Source organism: Quercus robur, chromosome 1 (genome assembly GCF_932294415.1).
Source record: "Quercus robur chromosome 1, dhQueRobu3.1, whole genome shotgun sequence".
Classification (NCBI taxonomy): Eukaryota; Viridiplantae; Streptophyta; class Magnoliopsida; order Fagales; family Fagaceae; genus Quercus; species Quercus robur.
Window position 1 is genome coordinate 29,657,337 of NC_065534.1, and position 17,475 is coordinate 29,674,811.

General features: G+C 36.7%; 2 protein-coding genes and 1 pseudogene across 3 annotated transcripts; all 3 read right to left on the reverse strand.

Annotated features, from left to right (window-relative positions):
* Nucleotides 1-721: 721 nt before the first annotated feature.
* On the reverse strand, nt 722-3,309 carry LOC126698045 (uncharacterized; annotated as a pseudogene).
* A 750-nt stretch (nt 3,310-4,059) lies between these two features.
* On the reverse strand, nt 4,060-8,329 carry LOC126728817 (protein PLASTID TRANSCRIPTIONALLY ACTIVE 16, chloroplastic). Its single transcript, XM_050434586.1, has 5 exons — nt 7,654-8,329; nt 6,406-6,858; nt 6,197-6,265; nt 5,631-5,689; nt 4,060-4,782 (listed from the first exon to the last, which is right to left on the reverse strand). The coding sequence occupies exons 1-5, from the start codon at nt 8,092-8,094 to the stop codon at nt 4,236-4,238; spliced, it is 1,569 nt and encodes a 522-aa protein (XP_050290543.1). The 5' UTR covers nt 8,095-8,329; the 3' UTR covers nt 4,060-4,235.
* Nucleotides 8,330-10,862: 2,533 nt separating this feature from the next.
* Nucleotides 10,863-17,185, reverse strand: LOC126728801 (uncharacterized). 2 transcript variants are annotated; one of them, XM_050434582.1, is made up of 15 exons: nt 16,877-17,185; nt 16,590-16,679; nt 16,350-16,472; nt 15,910-16,077; nt 15,734-15,820; nt 15,463-15,593; nt 14,862-14,909; nt 14,716-14,772; nt 13,695-14,504; nt 13,182-13,367; nt 12,963-13,091; nt 12,643-12,843; nt 11,646-12,526; nt 11,234-11,305; nt 10,863-11,102 (listed from the first exon to the last, which is right to left on the reverse strand). In XM_050434582.1, exons 1-13 carry the CDS (start codon nt 16,895-16,897, stop codon nt 11,893-11,895), a joined length of 2,685 nt encoding a protein of 894 aa, XP_050290539.1. In that variant the 5' UTR covers nt 16,898-17,185; the 3' UTR covers nt 10,863-11,102; nt 11,234-11,305; nt 11,646-11,892. The 2 variants fall into 2 exon arrangements, with proteins under 2 accessions (XP_050290539.1, XP_050290536.1); XM_050434579.1 differs by having other exon boundaries at nt 13,695-14,510.
* Nucleotides 17,186-17,475: the final 290 nt, after the last annotated feature.

The following is a 17,475-nucleotide window of genomic DNA, read 5'->3' on the forward strand; positions in this document are numbered from 1 at the left end:
TAGAGTTTGGGTTGAATTGGAATTATGCAGAAAAATAAATCTACACGTGGTTCGATCGATCGAGCCTTACAGATTTAGGCTAATAAATTCTGCAATTACTCGATTCCAATTTTACAAATAAACATACTTTGAGCAAGCCTAAACCTAGACTCTATGTTTTGATCATGGTTTGCCAACATAATACAAATTAAAGTTCTAATACATTAATTCCTAAAGTCTTAGAACCTAACATTCTTTACATGATAGAATGGATAATTTCATATAAAAATACAATTATAATATATGCTTATTAAATATTAATAACTACTATAATAATTAATTTAATATATATTTATAGGAAAAATAAAATAAAGCAAGTAATCAATTTTTTCCATGCATTTAACATGTTACTGGCTAATTATTAATAAAAACGGTATATGATATTAATAAAACATCATATCATATAAAAACTATAAAATAAAAAATAAAAAAGCATCCCCACCCCCAAATCCCAAGTCTCAACCCAATATATTTGCATTTTAGCAAAATATCATCATAATTTCTCCATTAGTTCGGATGTTCCTCACTTACAACACCCCAAAAAAGGTGGCTGTCCCTCATGTCACACAACAATTTTTTTTTAGCATCATCATGAGCAATAAAGCTTTGTGCAATCATCATATAAGTGAAAATAATACTTTTGTATTAAAAACACACCCATAAATTCAAAGCTTCATTCACTTGGATATCTAATATTACATTAGGACACTATTTCATCCCTCATGCAAGCCCTAAACTTGACCTCGGTGAAGTTGTCAGCCACATGCAGAATGTCGCAGCACTCTCTTCTATTACTGCCCTGTGAATGAATAAATAAAAAGAAGGGTTACCAATAATAAATAATAAAAAAGAGAAAATTTTATTACATATTTGCTATTGTGCACTCTGTATATACTCATTTTGAAATCATGTTTATATATGTTATAGTTCTTGTGTGCTACATGCATAATATTGTAATGAATAATTACTCTACTAAAGGTTTATAAAGTGACGTGTCAATAAATGTGATTAAAGTGCTACCACTTTTAACAACATAATAAATGGGAGTCTAAATTACTACTTTTTTTAATATTAATGAAATATGAGCTTGTATGTGTGTGTGTTTCTCAAATAAAAAAATATATATGAAATTTGAGCTTGTAAAAGTTAAGTAATAAAATTTATAATATCTCTGATATTAAAATGTACTCACCTCATCTTGTCTAATGGCAGGTGAGAGGACCCGAATTTTGGAAATGAAATCAGCAGAGTGATTCCCACTCGATGAACAAGCCACTAACCAATGAGGTGATTTTCTAACATAACTTGTAACAATTTGGTTCCCCAAGATTAATTTTTCAACAGTCTCAAAGTAGAAAACATGAGGAGCCTCACAAGGATCATTTGAGGGAAATCGAGTGTTAAACATGTAAGGTGGTCTAGCAGACTTCTTCCATTGTACAAATGTTTCGAGGGGTCTATGTAAAATGCTTGGTGGATAAATTTTTTCATAAATATGAGCAGAGTAGCCCCATGATATGGAAAAGGACCAGTTGCTTTGCTTATGATAGCAAATAGTCTGTTGCAATAGTCGTGACTGATCAGCTTTTGCAACTTCCATTAGGTGATTTAGTGATTGGTAGCGGTTCATAGAAGGGAAAATAGGCTCAACTTGGTCAAGGTGATGAAGCGAAACGATTGGAGATTGTGGGAGAGCTGACAGAAATCCTGATATGTCTCTGTGTAGATCAATCTGTAATGGAAAAAATAAATAAATATTAAAGATACATACAATAACAAAATTCCTGACTTGCCAGTCAATTTTTGTTGTCTTGCTGATTGTACTCGTTAGTTAATTGTTGTTTTCTTTTTGTTCTCATTGCTTTCATAGTTGTTATCGTTCACTTTTAAGTTGACCAGGACAAAGAGATTAATCTGATTAAAAATATATATATTTGACAGATTTTTATAAATTACTGCCAAATGTTTACTCATGAAATAAACTAGGATCATAATCATGGCATTAAAAAATACTTTCACAATACAAAATTCAAATTTCTACTTAAACATTAACACGTTAAGACTAGTGAAGGTTACATTTACTTAGTTAAAAGTATTTCAATTATGCTACTATTAGACCGCATATTACTTGTACTGGACGATTCATTTACTTGTACAGTTGTACAGCATTCATATTATCTGTAATGCAATGAGGGACAATTCATTTTTATGGTTAAAAATTCTTTCTTCTCACTTATTTCGCAAGAAGAAAGAGAAGAAAATTGGGAATTTGTTGAATTTCAAATATTGAATTTGACCAATAAAATAAGACGACTTCACTTTGCATTTGGAATTGCACAAAAAAGACTATTCCTCTCAAGAGGTCTACATACTTGGTACAGTTTTATATACAAATTACAATTATTCTAACGTATGCAAATGAAACTATGAAAGTACTTAGAAAACAACATTACCTGATGAAACCCGTTTTCCTGGCTCAGAGAGACTCCCAAATCAGCAACACAGGACTGTATAATATGATCACTCCCATACAATGTTGGATATGTCTTTATGCAGACATCTAAATTCTTCGCCAAGGCTTCCGCCAAAGGATAACTCAAGGCATACCCAGCCCCGCCAAATGCCATTCTAAACGAATGATCAAAATTCGATGACACGCACTCTGAATTTGACCCTATATAGAAGTACTTATTATGATTATATTTTGCCAAAACCTTTACAAGATTATCCAAAAAAAAAGATTGTGTCATCATCTGCCATGATATACCATCTAACCCCTTTGTTTTCCTCTCTAAATGTTTCCAGAATTATGCGTGCCATTCGAATTGCATGTGGATTTGGGTGTTTATTGTATTCTCTGTATCTGGAGGTATCTTCTGAGACCCTTAAAGGAGGAAAAGTTGAAGGCCATTGCTGTGACTCTTTGGGAACTCTATCAAAAAAGATGTATCCACGGGTTGTGTTAGGCTGCCACCAAGATTCAATGTAGGCTCTTCTATTTATCCATGTTTTTGCAGAACTTGCTATTCCAAACACAAGGTGGCCAATGTTAGTTGGAGAAACTGAAATGGAAGATGAAGACCCTTGGTATTTTGCGAAGAGAGTAGAGGACCAGCAGCAGGGATGGCTAGAGAGGATAATGTAGATAAAGTATAAGACTATTCCTGAAATAGCTAGTGATTTGCATAAACTTACCACAAATTTATTTCTTGATAAAAATATTAATCTTTGTTGCATTACACGCGACTTGAAAGCAAGGACTAATGACATGGTGAAAATTTGAAGAACTTTGAATCTAATTTCAGAATCAAACTAGCCAAAAAAATGAAGAACTCAAGAGAAAATTTTCGATCGTAATTTAATAAGCTAAGAGTTGGGATTCTGTGTTTGGGTTTCTCTTCTTTAAGTTGTTAATTAATGTGATTGTTCAGTTGCTTTTGAACTTTGCTTTTGCAGCTAATCATTTGAATTGCATTTTACATGCAACGTTGGAATTGCTTTAAAGGCTAGGCTGTTAGTAAGACACCCAAATACATAAGTTTCGATTGTTGCTATAAAGCATTCAATCAAAACAAGTTTGGGCCATCTTGCTTCTTGCATGGAGACACTAGAAAAGTCATCTCTGGCCTGTTGAGTGCCCTCTGGCCCTCGTGACACAAAGGGCCGGATTATGTGAGGCCATGCCGTGCTTAAGGCTGTACATGAGGACAAGTTTAGTTTTAAAGTTTTTGTATTTTTCATAAATTACTTAAATTCTTAAATGATCCCTCTTTAATTTCATATTTAGATATTATGCTGATGTAGCACAGATTCTCTTCAATTGTGACCTTAGGCTATGGTTGACAAAAATCCTCAACACCCTCATTTAGCACTCTTAGTCAAAAACTTAAAATGTGCCCAACCTAAAATCTTTGACTCTTAAATCCGAAGCTATCTTACACTCCATCAAATGCTTGCCCATTCAACCTTTTCTTTTCACATTAAGCCGGGTAATTCTATTCATTTACTGAGGGGCAAATGTAACAGTCAACAAGATTAAAGAAACTTATTATAAGCTATCCTTAAACCAGTACACGTTTCTTTCTGAAACTCATAAATACAGCCTTTCAACAATAATAAAATTACAAACATTACAAATTACACCACATCTGCACCAAAACATACTTAAAGAGCAGAAATGATCACAAAGTATCATCTCAGTCATCATCAATGTATACGGTTTCTTGTGAAAACAGGCCACCAAACACCTTCCTGACTTCTTTATTTTCCTCTGTCTGTTTGCCCTTTGGCTTTGGCTTTGGCTCTGGCTTCTCCTTTGGTTTGAAAGAAGGAAAATTTAGGCTAGGTGGTTTAACAACTGCTTTCTGGGCCGGCAAAGAACGAGCCTTGGCCTGTCCCCTAACAGTTGCAAGCTGCACGTCCGGTTTCTCTTCAGGGTTTTGACCTGGAATTGTGAGCTGGGAACTAAAACTTTTCCAGGATAGCCCTGAACCAAAGTCTTTGGCTTTGCTCAAAAGGTTTTCCATTGAAGTTCCTGCAGCATCAGCCTTCTCTTGAGCTTCCTCGGCCAGACTAGCAGCACGAGCTTCTTGCTTTGAAAGCTTTTTCACCTCTTCTTCGAGTTTCTTTGTTGCTTCAGCTGCTTCACGAGCTTTCTCAGCTGCTACCCTTGCCTCTTCCTCTGCTCTGACTTTTGCAAGTGATTCTGCATAAGCCTTTCTTCTTCCATCCTCAGGAATGGCACTAGAAGCAATACATTCAAACAATTTAAACAATATTATAGCTTTTTCTTTTTTTAAAGAATGAGCTAAAATGCTGTTTTGTACCAATAGAAACAAGAGTAAAAGAAAATGTGCCCCCTCTTGAATTTTCAAAAATAAATAAATAAATAACAAAGCACTACCACCAAATACTTCACCAACAGGCAAAATTGCTCATGTATATGTTTTGTCCTTCCATTTGAGATTTTTCCAGGGCTAATCAAGTTTCATTCCAAACCTGAAGCCATTCCCAACTTTGACACGTAGAAAGCTATTGTGTTTGGATGAGGAATTTTGAGCAGAGATTTTATTCAAGTTGTAATTTAAGAATTCCCAATGTTGATTTCCTTTTCGCTAGGTTCATAAGAAAGAATAATTCAAAAGTTATGCATAATTTTGAACTTGGTATTTTCAAGCATCTTAAATCCCCCTATTCAAATTTTAAGGAAGTGTTCTTTTACAAATTTTACCACCATTACTATTTTCACGTCACTGTGCCATTACCACCAATATTATCACCATTAGTGCCAATATTGCCACCCTCACCACCTAAAGACATCGTCGATACTGCCACCGCCACCACCTCACTACCTTTGTTACAACCACCGCCAAATCCACCATCATCACCAACAATACTATGAAAACATACCACCAGTCCACCACCATCACCAAGTCATGGTCACCATACATACCACTGTTATTGAAATTACCATAATATTCTATTCTCTTTAATTTAAAAAAATACTCGTCCAAACTTCAAACAACCAAAATTTCAATTGATGTGATTAATATTCCCCAAATAAAATATTGCTTATATTTACTGCAATTTACCTGAAAAGCTCGTCTACACGCTTTGAGGGGGCTGATGGATCCGTAAAAACTTCCACAACCTAAATAACATATAACTAAGATGCTCAATCATTTGTCACCTAACAACAACCAGATTCAAAAATAATAATACCTAGATTGAAAATGTACTTTTTTTTTCTTTTTTAAGTAATAAACTAGTATCCTCTCAATCAAAAAAAAAAAAAAAAAAACCTAGAATCCTCTATATTTTGGACTACCTTTAATGTGGATCTATAAAATCTCATTTATCCATTTTTAAATGAAAAGTATTACGTTTACAATATTTTCACAACACTTTTAAATATTGTGACAATGTTATAAAAATATCGTGGATATAATATTTCTCTTTTTAAATAAATTAAAAAATGTTATCATCTCATCCATAATTTAAATATATATATAAAACAGTCCCAAACTCCCAATTTATGTTCACAATAACGCAGTAAAATTCAATCCACTCATTTCAAAATAAATAAATAAGATTTTAATAACTTTGCAGTAAAATTACACTAACAACTTTAGAGAATCTTAAGCAATAAGCAATGTACCTTATTTTCTGCCACTGCTGTGTTTGAGAAAACACCTGCCACTAGAGATGCTATCTGGGACTTGGCTACCTAATATTAATTGTCCAACACATGACCAAAAAAACAAAAACAAAAAAAATATGAATATTAAAAAGAATTAAAGTTTTGATGTCCAAAACAAAATGAGATGTACAATGTGAATATAGATATTATGGCATACATTACATTACTTTGTAGTCGTTTACACTGGCGCTTCTTTCAGCTGACACCACAACATTATATGACTTCTCTGGTGAAAAATCTTCGGTCAAACTTGTCTTTATGAATGTATATCTGACGTCCGTTTCGATTACTTTTTGCAAAAACTCAGGCACAGACAACGGCTGTGATCGTGAGAACAAGTTGTTAAAGAATGAAGAGATTCCATCCAGTACATTGTATGTTGATAAGCTCGCTATGCTCCCATCATAGATTATAGCCACGTGGCTTACTCCTGCCAGCTGGGCGGCTTGGATCACTTGCAATGCATCTGATGTGGAGACTTCGGAAGTGGGACCGTTTTCTGCGGGCCCGATCGTGACGACAACCTTGCTAGCATTTCCGATCGCCTTGGCGATTGATTCGGTGTCTTGGAAGGTGGATTGGACCGCGTTGATGCGTCTCGATTCTTCGTTTGATATGATCTGTGGTGGTGATGTAATTGCAGCAAGGAAAATCAATAGGATGCAATACAGCCTAGTCTTTCCATTTTTTGATCAAGAAATTTTCACATAGGTAATGCAACTTCACAGATTGGGCCATGTCAAATTCTTAAAGACTGCGTAGTGATAGCATATCTTAGCAATGGATTGGCGCACATCTTTGTTAGTTGTATTAAATATTTGCGCAAATCTTGATTGTCCAAACTTATGTGCAATGTGTAAGCAAAAATCCCCCAAAACATGTTACATGTACAATGCACTTGCTTAAATAAATGATTTTTTTCAAGGTAGCTAGATTAAGGGAACACATCCAATTCCAATCTCGAGCAAAAAAAGATGGGTTTTATTTAAGAAAAAGAAAAAACATTTTCTATATATGTTCAGTGTTCCTTTTTTTTTAAAATAGATATGATCAAAAGCGATGAGTTTTATCTAAGATAAAGAAAAATTATTTTCCAAATATGTTCAGTGTTCTTTTTTTAAAAATATATATATATATATGATAAAATTTCAACCTATAACATCTATTCCATAATTCTTTTATTATTTTTGGCTATGAAAATAAAAAGATTTCAACCCTTTTTTTTATTTAAAAACAAGTTTCCACATTTGGTTGTCCCTAAGTGTATAATATTATGGTTCTTTGCTGGGAACTAAAAAAGAGAAGGCTAGATATGACCTTCCACAAATCTCCCATATCTAATTAATAACAACAGATAGCATACTTAGATCACACAAAAATCAGACCGACATTGAGATATGGCTACAGAAACTAACCTTGTATTGGGCAGCAAGACGAGCCAACTCTTGGGCAGAACCAAGCTCAGGCACCCCAGCCCTAACAATAAAACCTTCACGCAGTAAAACTTGTGCAATGCGAATTCCAGCCTGGCCGGTGGCACCGGCAACAAACACCGTGCCGGGGTCCTTACGTCTTTGGTTCCCAAATGATAAGGCTGTAGAAGGATTATTCACAGCCGGTATCAAAGACTTCACGTCTGGTATCTTTCCAAAGTCAAAACGAAGAGGATTGGTATTAGCTGAACCATCAGGTTGGGGCTCTTCTGAGGATGATGAGCCATTGTTCTTGCCAAAACGAAGTGAAGGGAAAGGACCAGCCTGCTTGGCAAAGATTGTGAGCCTTTTTTTCTTGAAGGTTAGCCTAGAATGAGGTGTAGTGTTTAGAAGAAATGAATTGGAGGTGAGAGTAGGAGCCATAGATAAAAAGAGAGAAAATGTGGAAAAGGCCACCCTCTCCTCCAATTCTATGAGATTGTAGCGAATATCCAGATTCTAAAAGTTTTTGTTTGTTAAAACCCATGAAATGATGCCATTGCCAAATAGTTTTTGTTTGTTCCTGATATTATCTTGATGGGGGGGAGGCAATGGAAGCGTAGCAAATGGAATTGAGCCACGTAGTCAAGGTTTATCTACTCAACGAAGTCAGGCACCAAACGTTCAAATATCACCACAAGGCACAAGAAAATGACATGCCCACTTGATATAACAGGGAGCAGTGGGAGTTTGGGACGTGCTTATTAATAGTTTCAATTTATCAAATTTTATCCACCACGTTACCACAAAACTCGATACGTATGGCCCACATAAGCCAACAAGAATTCAGGAAAAAGATAAGAGCATGGCCCACATAAGCCAACAAGAATTCAAGAAAAATATAGGGCAAAATTGGCTCAACAGCATCTTTTAAGAAAAATATTAGATAGATAGCATGCGACCGAAAGCATTTAGTAAGTTAGACTGTTTTTGGAACTCGAATTCCAATCCAAAATCGAGTTTCCCAAACTCAATTTACTCTTGGATAACACCTAACATGTTTTTTTTTTTTTTTTAATCCACGTCAGGTGTCAGGTATTATCCAAGAGTAAATCGAGTTTCTCAAACTCAATTTTGGGTTGAAACTCAAATTTGACAAACTCGAATTCCAAAAACAATCTAACTAACTAAATAAGTTCAAACGCATGCTAGTCACCGAAATTTTTCTAAAAAATTTATTATTTACCAAATTTTGCCAAAAATAGAGCAATGTTACATGGACAAAAATATTTCATAACATTTTTTATAACAGATAATTAGTTAGATCAGCAAAATTTTACTAGTTCCCGCCTGAATCCACCACTTATATTACAATTTTACCTACTATTAACAACTTACCATATCATCAGTTGTAAAAATTGTGTCCATAGACTTTTCTCAAGAGAGAAAATCTAGTGCGACAACTTCTCTACCATAACTGTAGAAAGTGTTGGTAGTAAATAAAAAAAAATTTAAAAATATTAAAAAAAAAAAAAGTTACTCATTGTGATAGGCAACTACTTACAGTCTTACACAAAAATTGTGACAAAAATTTATGAAATAGTATGTAGTCCTCTGAACTACTCTTTCACAAAAAGACATTGTAGAAGACGGATGGAATCAACAGCTTCAGATGCACAAAAACATTACTCAATATGACGGCATAAAATAGGGTAGAATGACTTGATTGATCCACAGATATATACAAATTTCAGTCTTTGTTTTGGAAGCACTATCTTGATTAGATATTCACGAGTATTTAGCCATGCACAGCTTGCATAAAATAGTTGAGGGAAGCAACATTAAGGAAAGCCAAGCCATATTAAGATGACACGCCTTGTGCAAGCAATCACTAAAATTTCATTAAAATGCAAATCTACAGCCACACAAGGAAATACACATTTTCCGGGTCCAACACTTGACCTGAAAAACCGAACTATGGTTTGTCTGTTGGTAGTTCCTGAAAAACCGAACTGTGGCTTGTCTGTTGGTAGTTCTTTAGTCCTTCGGATAATTATTTGCACAGCCGCATCAACACGTAATATATGTAGTTAATATGCTAATACCACGTTCTACCACGGTAATAATCTTCAAATTTCTAAAGCAATGATACCAAACAAATTTCTATAGACCATAGCAACGATACCAAACAAATCCTTGCACAAATGCTCCTCTCCACTCTCTCTCTCTCTCAAGAACATAAAACTGCTACTATCTTGATAACTAGATTGAAGACTAAAACTTCTTTTGTACAAATTTCTCTACTGGAACCAACTTGTACAAGATGGTTGAAAGATCATCTTCTCTTAAATTCTAACTTAAGAGCTGCCTAAGTGTAACTTTGAATCCCTCTGCTTCCAAGCCACCACAATCAATCAAAAAGTGTTCAAGCAGCTTTGAAATTTTAGAATCTGCTTGCTCTTTTTAACAAATTTTTGTTCTAACTCTTCACATTTCATACTAGTCATGGTGTATGTCACTTCAGTGCAACCTCTTAATTCAGCAGCTTCCATGAGTGTCCAACATCTATTATAATTATAAGGGCATTCAGCAATTTCAAATTTTGATTTCTACATCATACTTGCCCTCAAACTTTATTTATACTAAATTAGACCCTCGATCCATGGGACTGAATAAGTTGCCAGAGAAATCATTGTTTCATAGTCATACAACCTAGAAGTTTCATGAGAATTGATTGAAGGTGGAGGAAAAGGCCAAGTGGGAAACCTCAGTGTCTTAGGAGGTCTGCCAGTCCTCATTCTCTTTAACTTCCCCGCCAACTCCTAACTAGCCCTCGCTTATCGCAACAACAATAAAGAGGTGAGAGCAAAGAAGACAAAGGGAGCGCAGGAGAAGTTTTTGGTTTGTGTTGGGTGGGGTGGGGGGGGGGGGGGGGGAGGGGGGGTTTAACAAGAATCCCACCAAAACCAATTTAAATCTTTGCCTACTTTAAGTAGGACCCTATTCTACCAACATCAAGTTCCAGAAGGCTAAACCTAGAAACTGCAGCCAAAAGCTCATGCATCATCTGTTTAGAACTGACACCAAGTAGATTTAAATAACTGAAGCTAACAGAGAAAGTAACTATCTATATAACCTACATAATGTGTATGCACCAAACTCTTATGTAAATACCAACCCAAAGTGAAGAGCATCTCCATGACACAAATATATAAGTACCCAAGCTTTACCTATCTGGATTAAAATGAAAAAGACAGGCCAGGAAAGCCTGAAAACAACTGCTCATAAAAATATGGTCGTACATTCTCATACAGAACTATTCATCATATATACATGCACGATACCATCTCCATAAACTTTATAGCTGATATGAAGATCAGGACAGGACGATTCCAAGATCTATAGCACCATGAAGAAATTCAGAAAACAAGGCCCAAGGAGCAACTCACAAGCTGCCAACCATACAGAGGTTAAACCAAGATACAGTGAGAAAGAAGCTACTATATGGATACAAAGAGGATTCACCCATAATCACAAGGTTGTTCTTCTTAAAGAGCCCATAAAAGAATGAAAAAAAAGTCACCTGAATTGATGTTCAGAATGTGGATCTGCACATGTTCTGCTCAACCAAATCATCTGTTGACATTATTTTCATCTACCAATTGACCAGAAACCCAGTTTAGTATCAACTTCAAATTATTAAAAATAACAAGACCTTTAGGCTCATCTTTTGTCCTAACAACACAACAAGAGGATTGTGAACCCTATCTACATGGTTAGATTTCCCCTGCAAATTACTTCACTGAATCTAATAAAACATAAAATCTAAACAAACAAACACAAAACAAATTCCAGTCACAGCAATAAGATGCCTTACACCCAAATGACTACAATTTTTTCATAGGTACAGCCATATCCATATGACTACAATATCTTTCCTAATAAAACAATAAATAAATAAATAAATTCCCAGTTAAGGGAAGACAAATTATTACCAGAAAATCTAGCAGCATGTTCTGCATAAAGTTGCACTCAAGAGAATAGCTCATGAAATCCTCATTTATCCATTTCAGCTGCCAGCAGTAAACATAGAATACATCAAACAGTAACCAATATAAAACAGACTTCCATTTAAAACATAAATTTCCTAGCAAACTTAACTAGATACTGCTCAACAGGAATCTAGAAAACAAAAATGCTTTAAGAAACAGAACAGCTTAGTGTTCCAAGGCAGCAACAATATCAGTGACTGATGCCCTTCTTTGCTTTAAGTGATTCAAGAGCCTTCTTTCGTAACTCAATCTCAAGCCTTTTCTGCTCTGATTGCATGTCTTCATCATCACTTGGATTAGACTCTCTCCTTGCAGTATGTTCACCATCAGAAGCATAAGAACCATCCCTATTCTTCATTTTCAGCTTCTCTGCACGCCGTTCTTCCTTTCTCCTACGCCGTTCCTCACGCCTTCGACGTTTTTCCTCCTTCCGCAGTTTTTTCTCTTCCTTCCTCCTCCTCTTAGCCTCCTTCCTATCATCTAGTTCAGAATCATAACTGTAATCATCATCTGAAGCCACCTCTTTCCTCTCAGATCTTTTATGCTTTCTCCTTTTCTTCTCTTCGGTTCTGTGCTTATCACTTTCCTCAGAACCAGAATCTGTTGAAGCCGTATGTTTATTATAATCAACTTTTCCAACCGAATCTAGTGCAGTTTCTGAAGGACGCCTATTGCTATCAACATTCTTCGAACGAGAGCGGATCTTCTCATCAGATATTTTACCTTCTCCAGTGTATGACAGATGCTGCCTATCACCTAGCAAAGAGTCCTTATATGATGTTGGTGACTTCTGTTTCCCAGGAGATTCAGGAGGAAACCCACTCCTAAAAGATTTCTCAGAGTCAGAAATGCTTCATAATATCAGAACCATGGGTTCATGCAGAAGTACTGGTGTCTAATTAGCAGGAGGACAAGATTCATTCAACAGAGAAAGATATACCTTTTTTTCTCCTCTTCTTTCTTTCTCAATTCCATTTTATCAGAACGAGTCTGGGATTCAGTAGCCCGACGATCTGCTAATCTTTCAGGAGAGCGCCCTTCCTTGTAATGAACCTTCATAGGTGAATCTTTCTGCTTGTTGACCGAAGATGAATGGATGGACCTTTTCTGTGAAGACTTGGATTTATTGTTCATATCATCCCTACAAAAGGAGCACCCTCAGCAAAATTAAACTAGCAAATCAAAGCATACCCCTGCAGTGAGACCAAAAAGACAACACAAAAATTGAGCACTCAGATAATGGTCAACTTCAAATTTAACCTGACATAATTAGGTTCGCCTGCCTCTTCACTACTTTCTATACTACCATGATGAGGTTTCCCTGCAGGACTGAAGCTGGCATCACGGGCCATTTGATTCCCTGTTTGCCTCATAGGACTCTGATATGGACTGAATGATATTTGCAACCAAAACGGTCAACATATATAAATCCAAGAGAATGATCAAAAGATTATACTAAAAAGCAGCTAAGATGAATACCTCCTATCTTCACTAGAAACCCTTTTTCTTGCCCGTGGTGGAGATTCTGAGAGAGTTGGAGACTTCCCAGGTGAAGACAATGAAACGGGCACTCTTTTGCGTGTATCACTCCGATCCCTAGAATCTCTTTGTGGTGACCTCAGAGAACTAGGAGATTTCTGTGCGAAAGACAATTTTTCATTCATCCTGTAACACAGATTTAACCAAAAAATAAATGTAAAAGCAGCCCAACATATTGAATCTACAAAATAAAAATATAACATCGATTGTGGCAAACACAAAGCTGATGACCCATTTGTAGTACAATGGGAGGTTTTGGTGGTTTAGGCTTCACAATATCTTCTAGCTCTACAAACATAAATTCATAACCCCTAACCCCTATTGAAGCTCCTTATACTTGCCACACACTTGAAACCCATGTATATAGAGAAACACCTCCCCCCCCCCCCCCCAAAAAAAATAATAAATAAATAAAAAGAGCACATAGGAAACAAACAATCATGTTCTATGTACCTGATTCTTTCTTTCGGAGATCGCACAGGGCTCCTATGGTACTTAGTCGTGGTTGGAGATGGAGATGGAGATGGAATGGAGATGGCTGAAGGGGATGGAGAACTTGATCGCCTACGTCCAAGAGTAGGTGGCCTACGCCGCACAGGTGATGGAGAGTCGTGTGGTGGAGTTGGAGATCTTCGATAACGCCTTCGTACAGGAGAAGGTGATCTTTGCATGGGAGAGGATGATCTGCTGCGATTAGGTAAGGGTGATCTGCGTCTAAAAGGTGAAGGTGATCTGCGTCTAATAGGTGAGTGTGCTCTTCGCCGCACAAGTGAAGAGGATCTACGTCGAACAGGTGATGGTGTTCTACGTCGTTGCATAGGTGAAGGTGACCTTCGTCGCCGCATAGGGGAAGGTGATCTACGCCGCCGGATAGGGGAAGGTGACCTACGACGTCGGATAGGAGAAGGTGACCTACGCCGCCGGATAGGGGAAGGTGACCTACGACGTCGGATTGGAGAAGGTGACCTACGACGTCGTGGAGGAGAAGGTGACCTGCGGTGCCTCACTGGGAAAGGTGACCTACGACGAAAAGGCGAACGCAATCTTCGCCTCACTGGAGAGGGTGATCTACGATGTGATTGTGATCGCGATCTAGATCTTCGCCTAGAATAAGATGATCTCCGTCTTGGAGAGAGAGAATGCATAGGTGAATGCCTCCGACGAGGGGTCACAGATCGTCTTCGTGGGGAGCGATACACCCTTTCTGAAGAAATAGAGCGCCCTCGAGCTTCGGGTGATCTAGATACACTCCTTGACTTGTGTCTGTCACTAAAATAAGTATAAATCAAGTCAGACATTACATTTGAAAGAGGAAAAAGAAACATATTGATAAGAAGAAGAAAATAGCTGTACACATGCAACACCCATAGTTATTATTTATTAGAACAAGTGCAGAAAAACCAACAGGAATATTCTAGTCATAATATCTAAATAATCAAAAGACTCCCATTACTGACAGCAAAAAGACGCTTACTCAGAATAACTTCTGGGATTAGAATGCGATCTGCTGATTGACCTAGATGGAGATCCTCTGCACAAGAAACCCCCAATGTAAATGGAATTTTCCTCCAAGCATAAAAATTTGAAGAATGATAGCATATGATGGCGAGGGAAGGATACCGAGGGGGTGAAGGGGAACGTTTGGCAGAATGGGGAGATCTAGAAACCCTGTAAGAAGTAAAATGTTATTTCCCTTTTCTTGTTTACATCTGAGCACGGCAGAAAAATGAGTGCCTACAGTAGCAATTTGGCGAACTTTAATATTCGCAAAAACTTCTACAGCCCTCTATCGTGCATGTAAAGAAGTAAAAGATTAAAGGTATCAACATCAGTGTAACTGAAATCTCCCCCCCTCCCTTCTCCAAAAAATAAAATAAAAATAAAAATAAATTGCTCAATATGAATGCTAGTAAAGAAAGCAGCATGCTAAAGTAAAATTAAGGAGCCAGCTGCAAGACAAATAGACAATAGAAGGAAAAGTGAAAAGAAAATTTGAAGGAGAAGAGGGGACAAGAACAAAAATATGTATAGGCATATAAAAAATACATACTAAATAGATTCACAAAATAACTTTAAAAATGTGTGACTGCATGCAGCAAGACCATGGAAATATATGGAATATAATGACACGGTATAAAAAGACTAGCTGGAAAGGGAAAGGGACAGGGAAAAACCCATTCCAGAGGAAGAGCTAATGGTAAAATGTTGACCTATCCCTTACCTGTGCCTTCCTCTCACACCGTTGTTCCTCTTTTCAGCTTCTTTCCCATCCTCAGGATAGTCACTCGAAGCTCTATGCTTTAGGTTTGGCTCCAAAGCAGTGTTAGTTGCCCTCGTTTCAACCACGCCGTCCTACAGTAGTTTGAGGTAAAGGACATGAACCCAAATAATTGCAGAAGCTAGCTGAATGCCATGAAAAACACAAACGAAAGTTAAAACCAAACACCCAGATCTAGACAATGCAACTCCAGCATGTAAAAGATAAGCAATACCATTTTCTTTGATCTCTCTTGCTCAAGTTCTCTACTTTCCTTCTCTTTCTTCTTCTCAATCTCATTTGCCATCCTATCTGCCTCCGCCTGCAACCACCCCAGGGTAAAAATCCATCAAGAAAGAGACACTACATGAGCAAACCAAAAACATGTAAAGGTTGTAGAAATATTTATACCTTCTTCTTCTTAATTTCCTCTTCTTTGGCATCCAAAAACTGTTGAGGAACACCACTAGCAGTATTCTGCGCACTGAGAAGAAGCGCCCAAAGCTCTTTCATAAACTTCACAGTATTTTTCTCCATGAATCCAGTAAGTTGTATTTGAACCGTCTTTCCATTCACTTCCTGCATCCAAATAAACAAAACAGAGTTCAAACACTACTTATGAATAATGATAAACTTTAAGCTCGGTCAATAAGCTGGTGTTATTGGGTATAGTTATATAAATGTTTTCCATCTCTATACCAAGTCATATCATGTACAATTTATCAATGATTACAATATAAAAAAATAAATAAATAAATAAATAACATGAATCTTGCATTTGTGTTTAAACTACACAAAAACTAAAAACTTGGAAACATGAAATTGCTAATTATATGACATCTAGAAATCACCTTTTCTTCCAAAAGACTATAAATGAAGTTAATTAGAACTTCGTCTTCAAACCCGATAAGTTCTGTCACCCTATGCGCAACCCACGGTCTGATAACATCCATATTCACCTTCTTCATGTCCACCTACAAACACAAACCACATTTCCTATGCATAAATTAACACAACAACAACAACAACAAAAAAGCACGCAATAAACCCTTCATTTCAAGCCAATTTTTCCAAAGCTTAAGAAAACGAACCACATGCTCCAATTCAGGAGCGAACTTCTGCGATTTCAACAGCTTCGCTTGCTTGTTCGAGAACCGAGTGTCTTGGTCAGCCGACGTGCCCTAAAAACACACAAAATTAGGGTTTCCGCATCCACGTTCGCACATATACATGTTATACATACATAAATTTATCTTTGTGCGAACCATGAGAATTACAAAACACGAAGATCTATGAGATATACAGCGAATTAAGTTTGGATCTAAGATGAAAAGTTCAAATTAAAAGCGAAAATTATGAATTTTCGTGTAGAACTTACCCGGAAGAAGCCGCCCGACATTTTCTAGGGTTTTTGAGGGACTGTTTGGCTGAGACGGTGGTGATTGTGGTGATGGTGGTGGAAGCAAGTTGGCGATGAAATAGAGAGCGGTGAAGAGTGGGAGATTTGGGCAAGGTGCTTAAATAGAGTTTTCGGCCATGAATGTGGGCGAGCTTTTTTATCAGCGAGGTCTTGGAATTTGGGGAACACGAAAGGCTCTCTTTAATAAGCCTCAACGCTCGCGAAAGAGAATTCTGTTGGATTGTATGAAGCTAAACGAAATGAGAAAGCGAGAGAGAGAGAGAGAGCGCTAATCTGCCCTAATGATCTATATCGGAATTACATACATACCCATTGTATACTATAATTACCTTTTTACCCTTTTTACTTTCTTTTTTTTTGGCTTTTTATCAATAAATAAATAAGAAAAAAATGAAAAATAACACCAAGTAAGACTAGATTTGGTAAATAATTTCAAAAAAAAAAAAAAAAAAAAAACTAGATTTGATAAATGGTTTTCTTGATTTCTTTCCTAAAATAATCGAAGTGGCGATTGTATAGGCAAAATCATAATCAATTAGTAACCATTTTGACCACTA

Excerpts from the sequence above, each read along its gene's own strand:
- LOC126728817 (XM_050434586.1), bottom strand. The coding sequence starts at position 8,094 with ATGGCTCCTACTCTCACCTCCAATTCATTTCTTCTAAACACTACACCT. Across the intron at positions 6,266-6,405 it reads CCAGTGTAAACGACTACAAA|GTAGCCAAGTCCCAGATAGC; the intron begins GTAATGTAATGT and ends AATTAATATTAG. Across the intron at positions 4,783-5,630 it reads CGTGTAGACGAGCTTTTCAG|TGCCATTCCTGAGGATGGAA; the intron begins GTAAATTGCAGT and ends TATTGCTTCTAG.
- LOC126728801 (XM_050434579.1), bottom strand. The coding sequence starts at position 16,897 with ATGTCGGGCGGCTTCTTCCGG. Across the intron at positions 16,473-16,589 it reads CTCCTGAATTGGAGCATGTG|GTGGACATGAAGAAGGTGAA; the intron begins GTTCGTTTTCTT and ends TTGTGTTTGTAG. Across the intron at positions 16,078-16,349 it reads ATAGTCTTTTGGAAGAAAAG|GAAGTGAATGGAAAGACGGT; the intron begins GTGATTTCTAGA and ends ATTTGGATGCAG.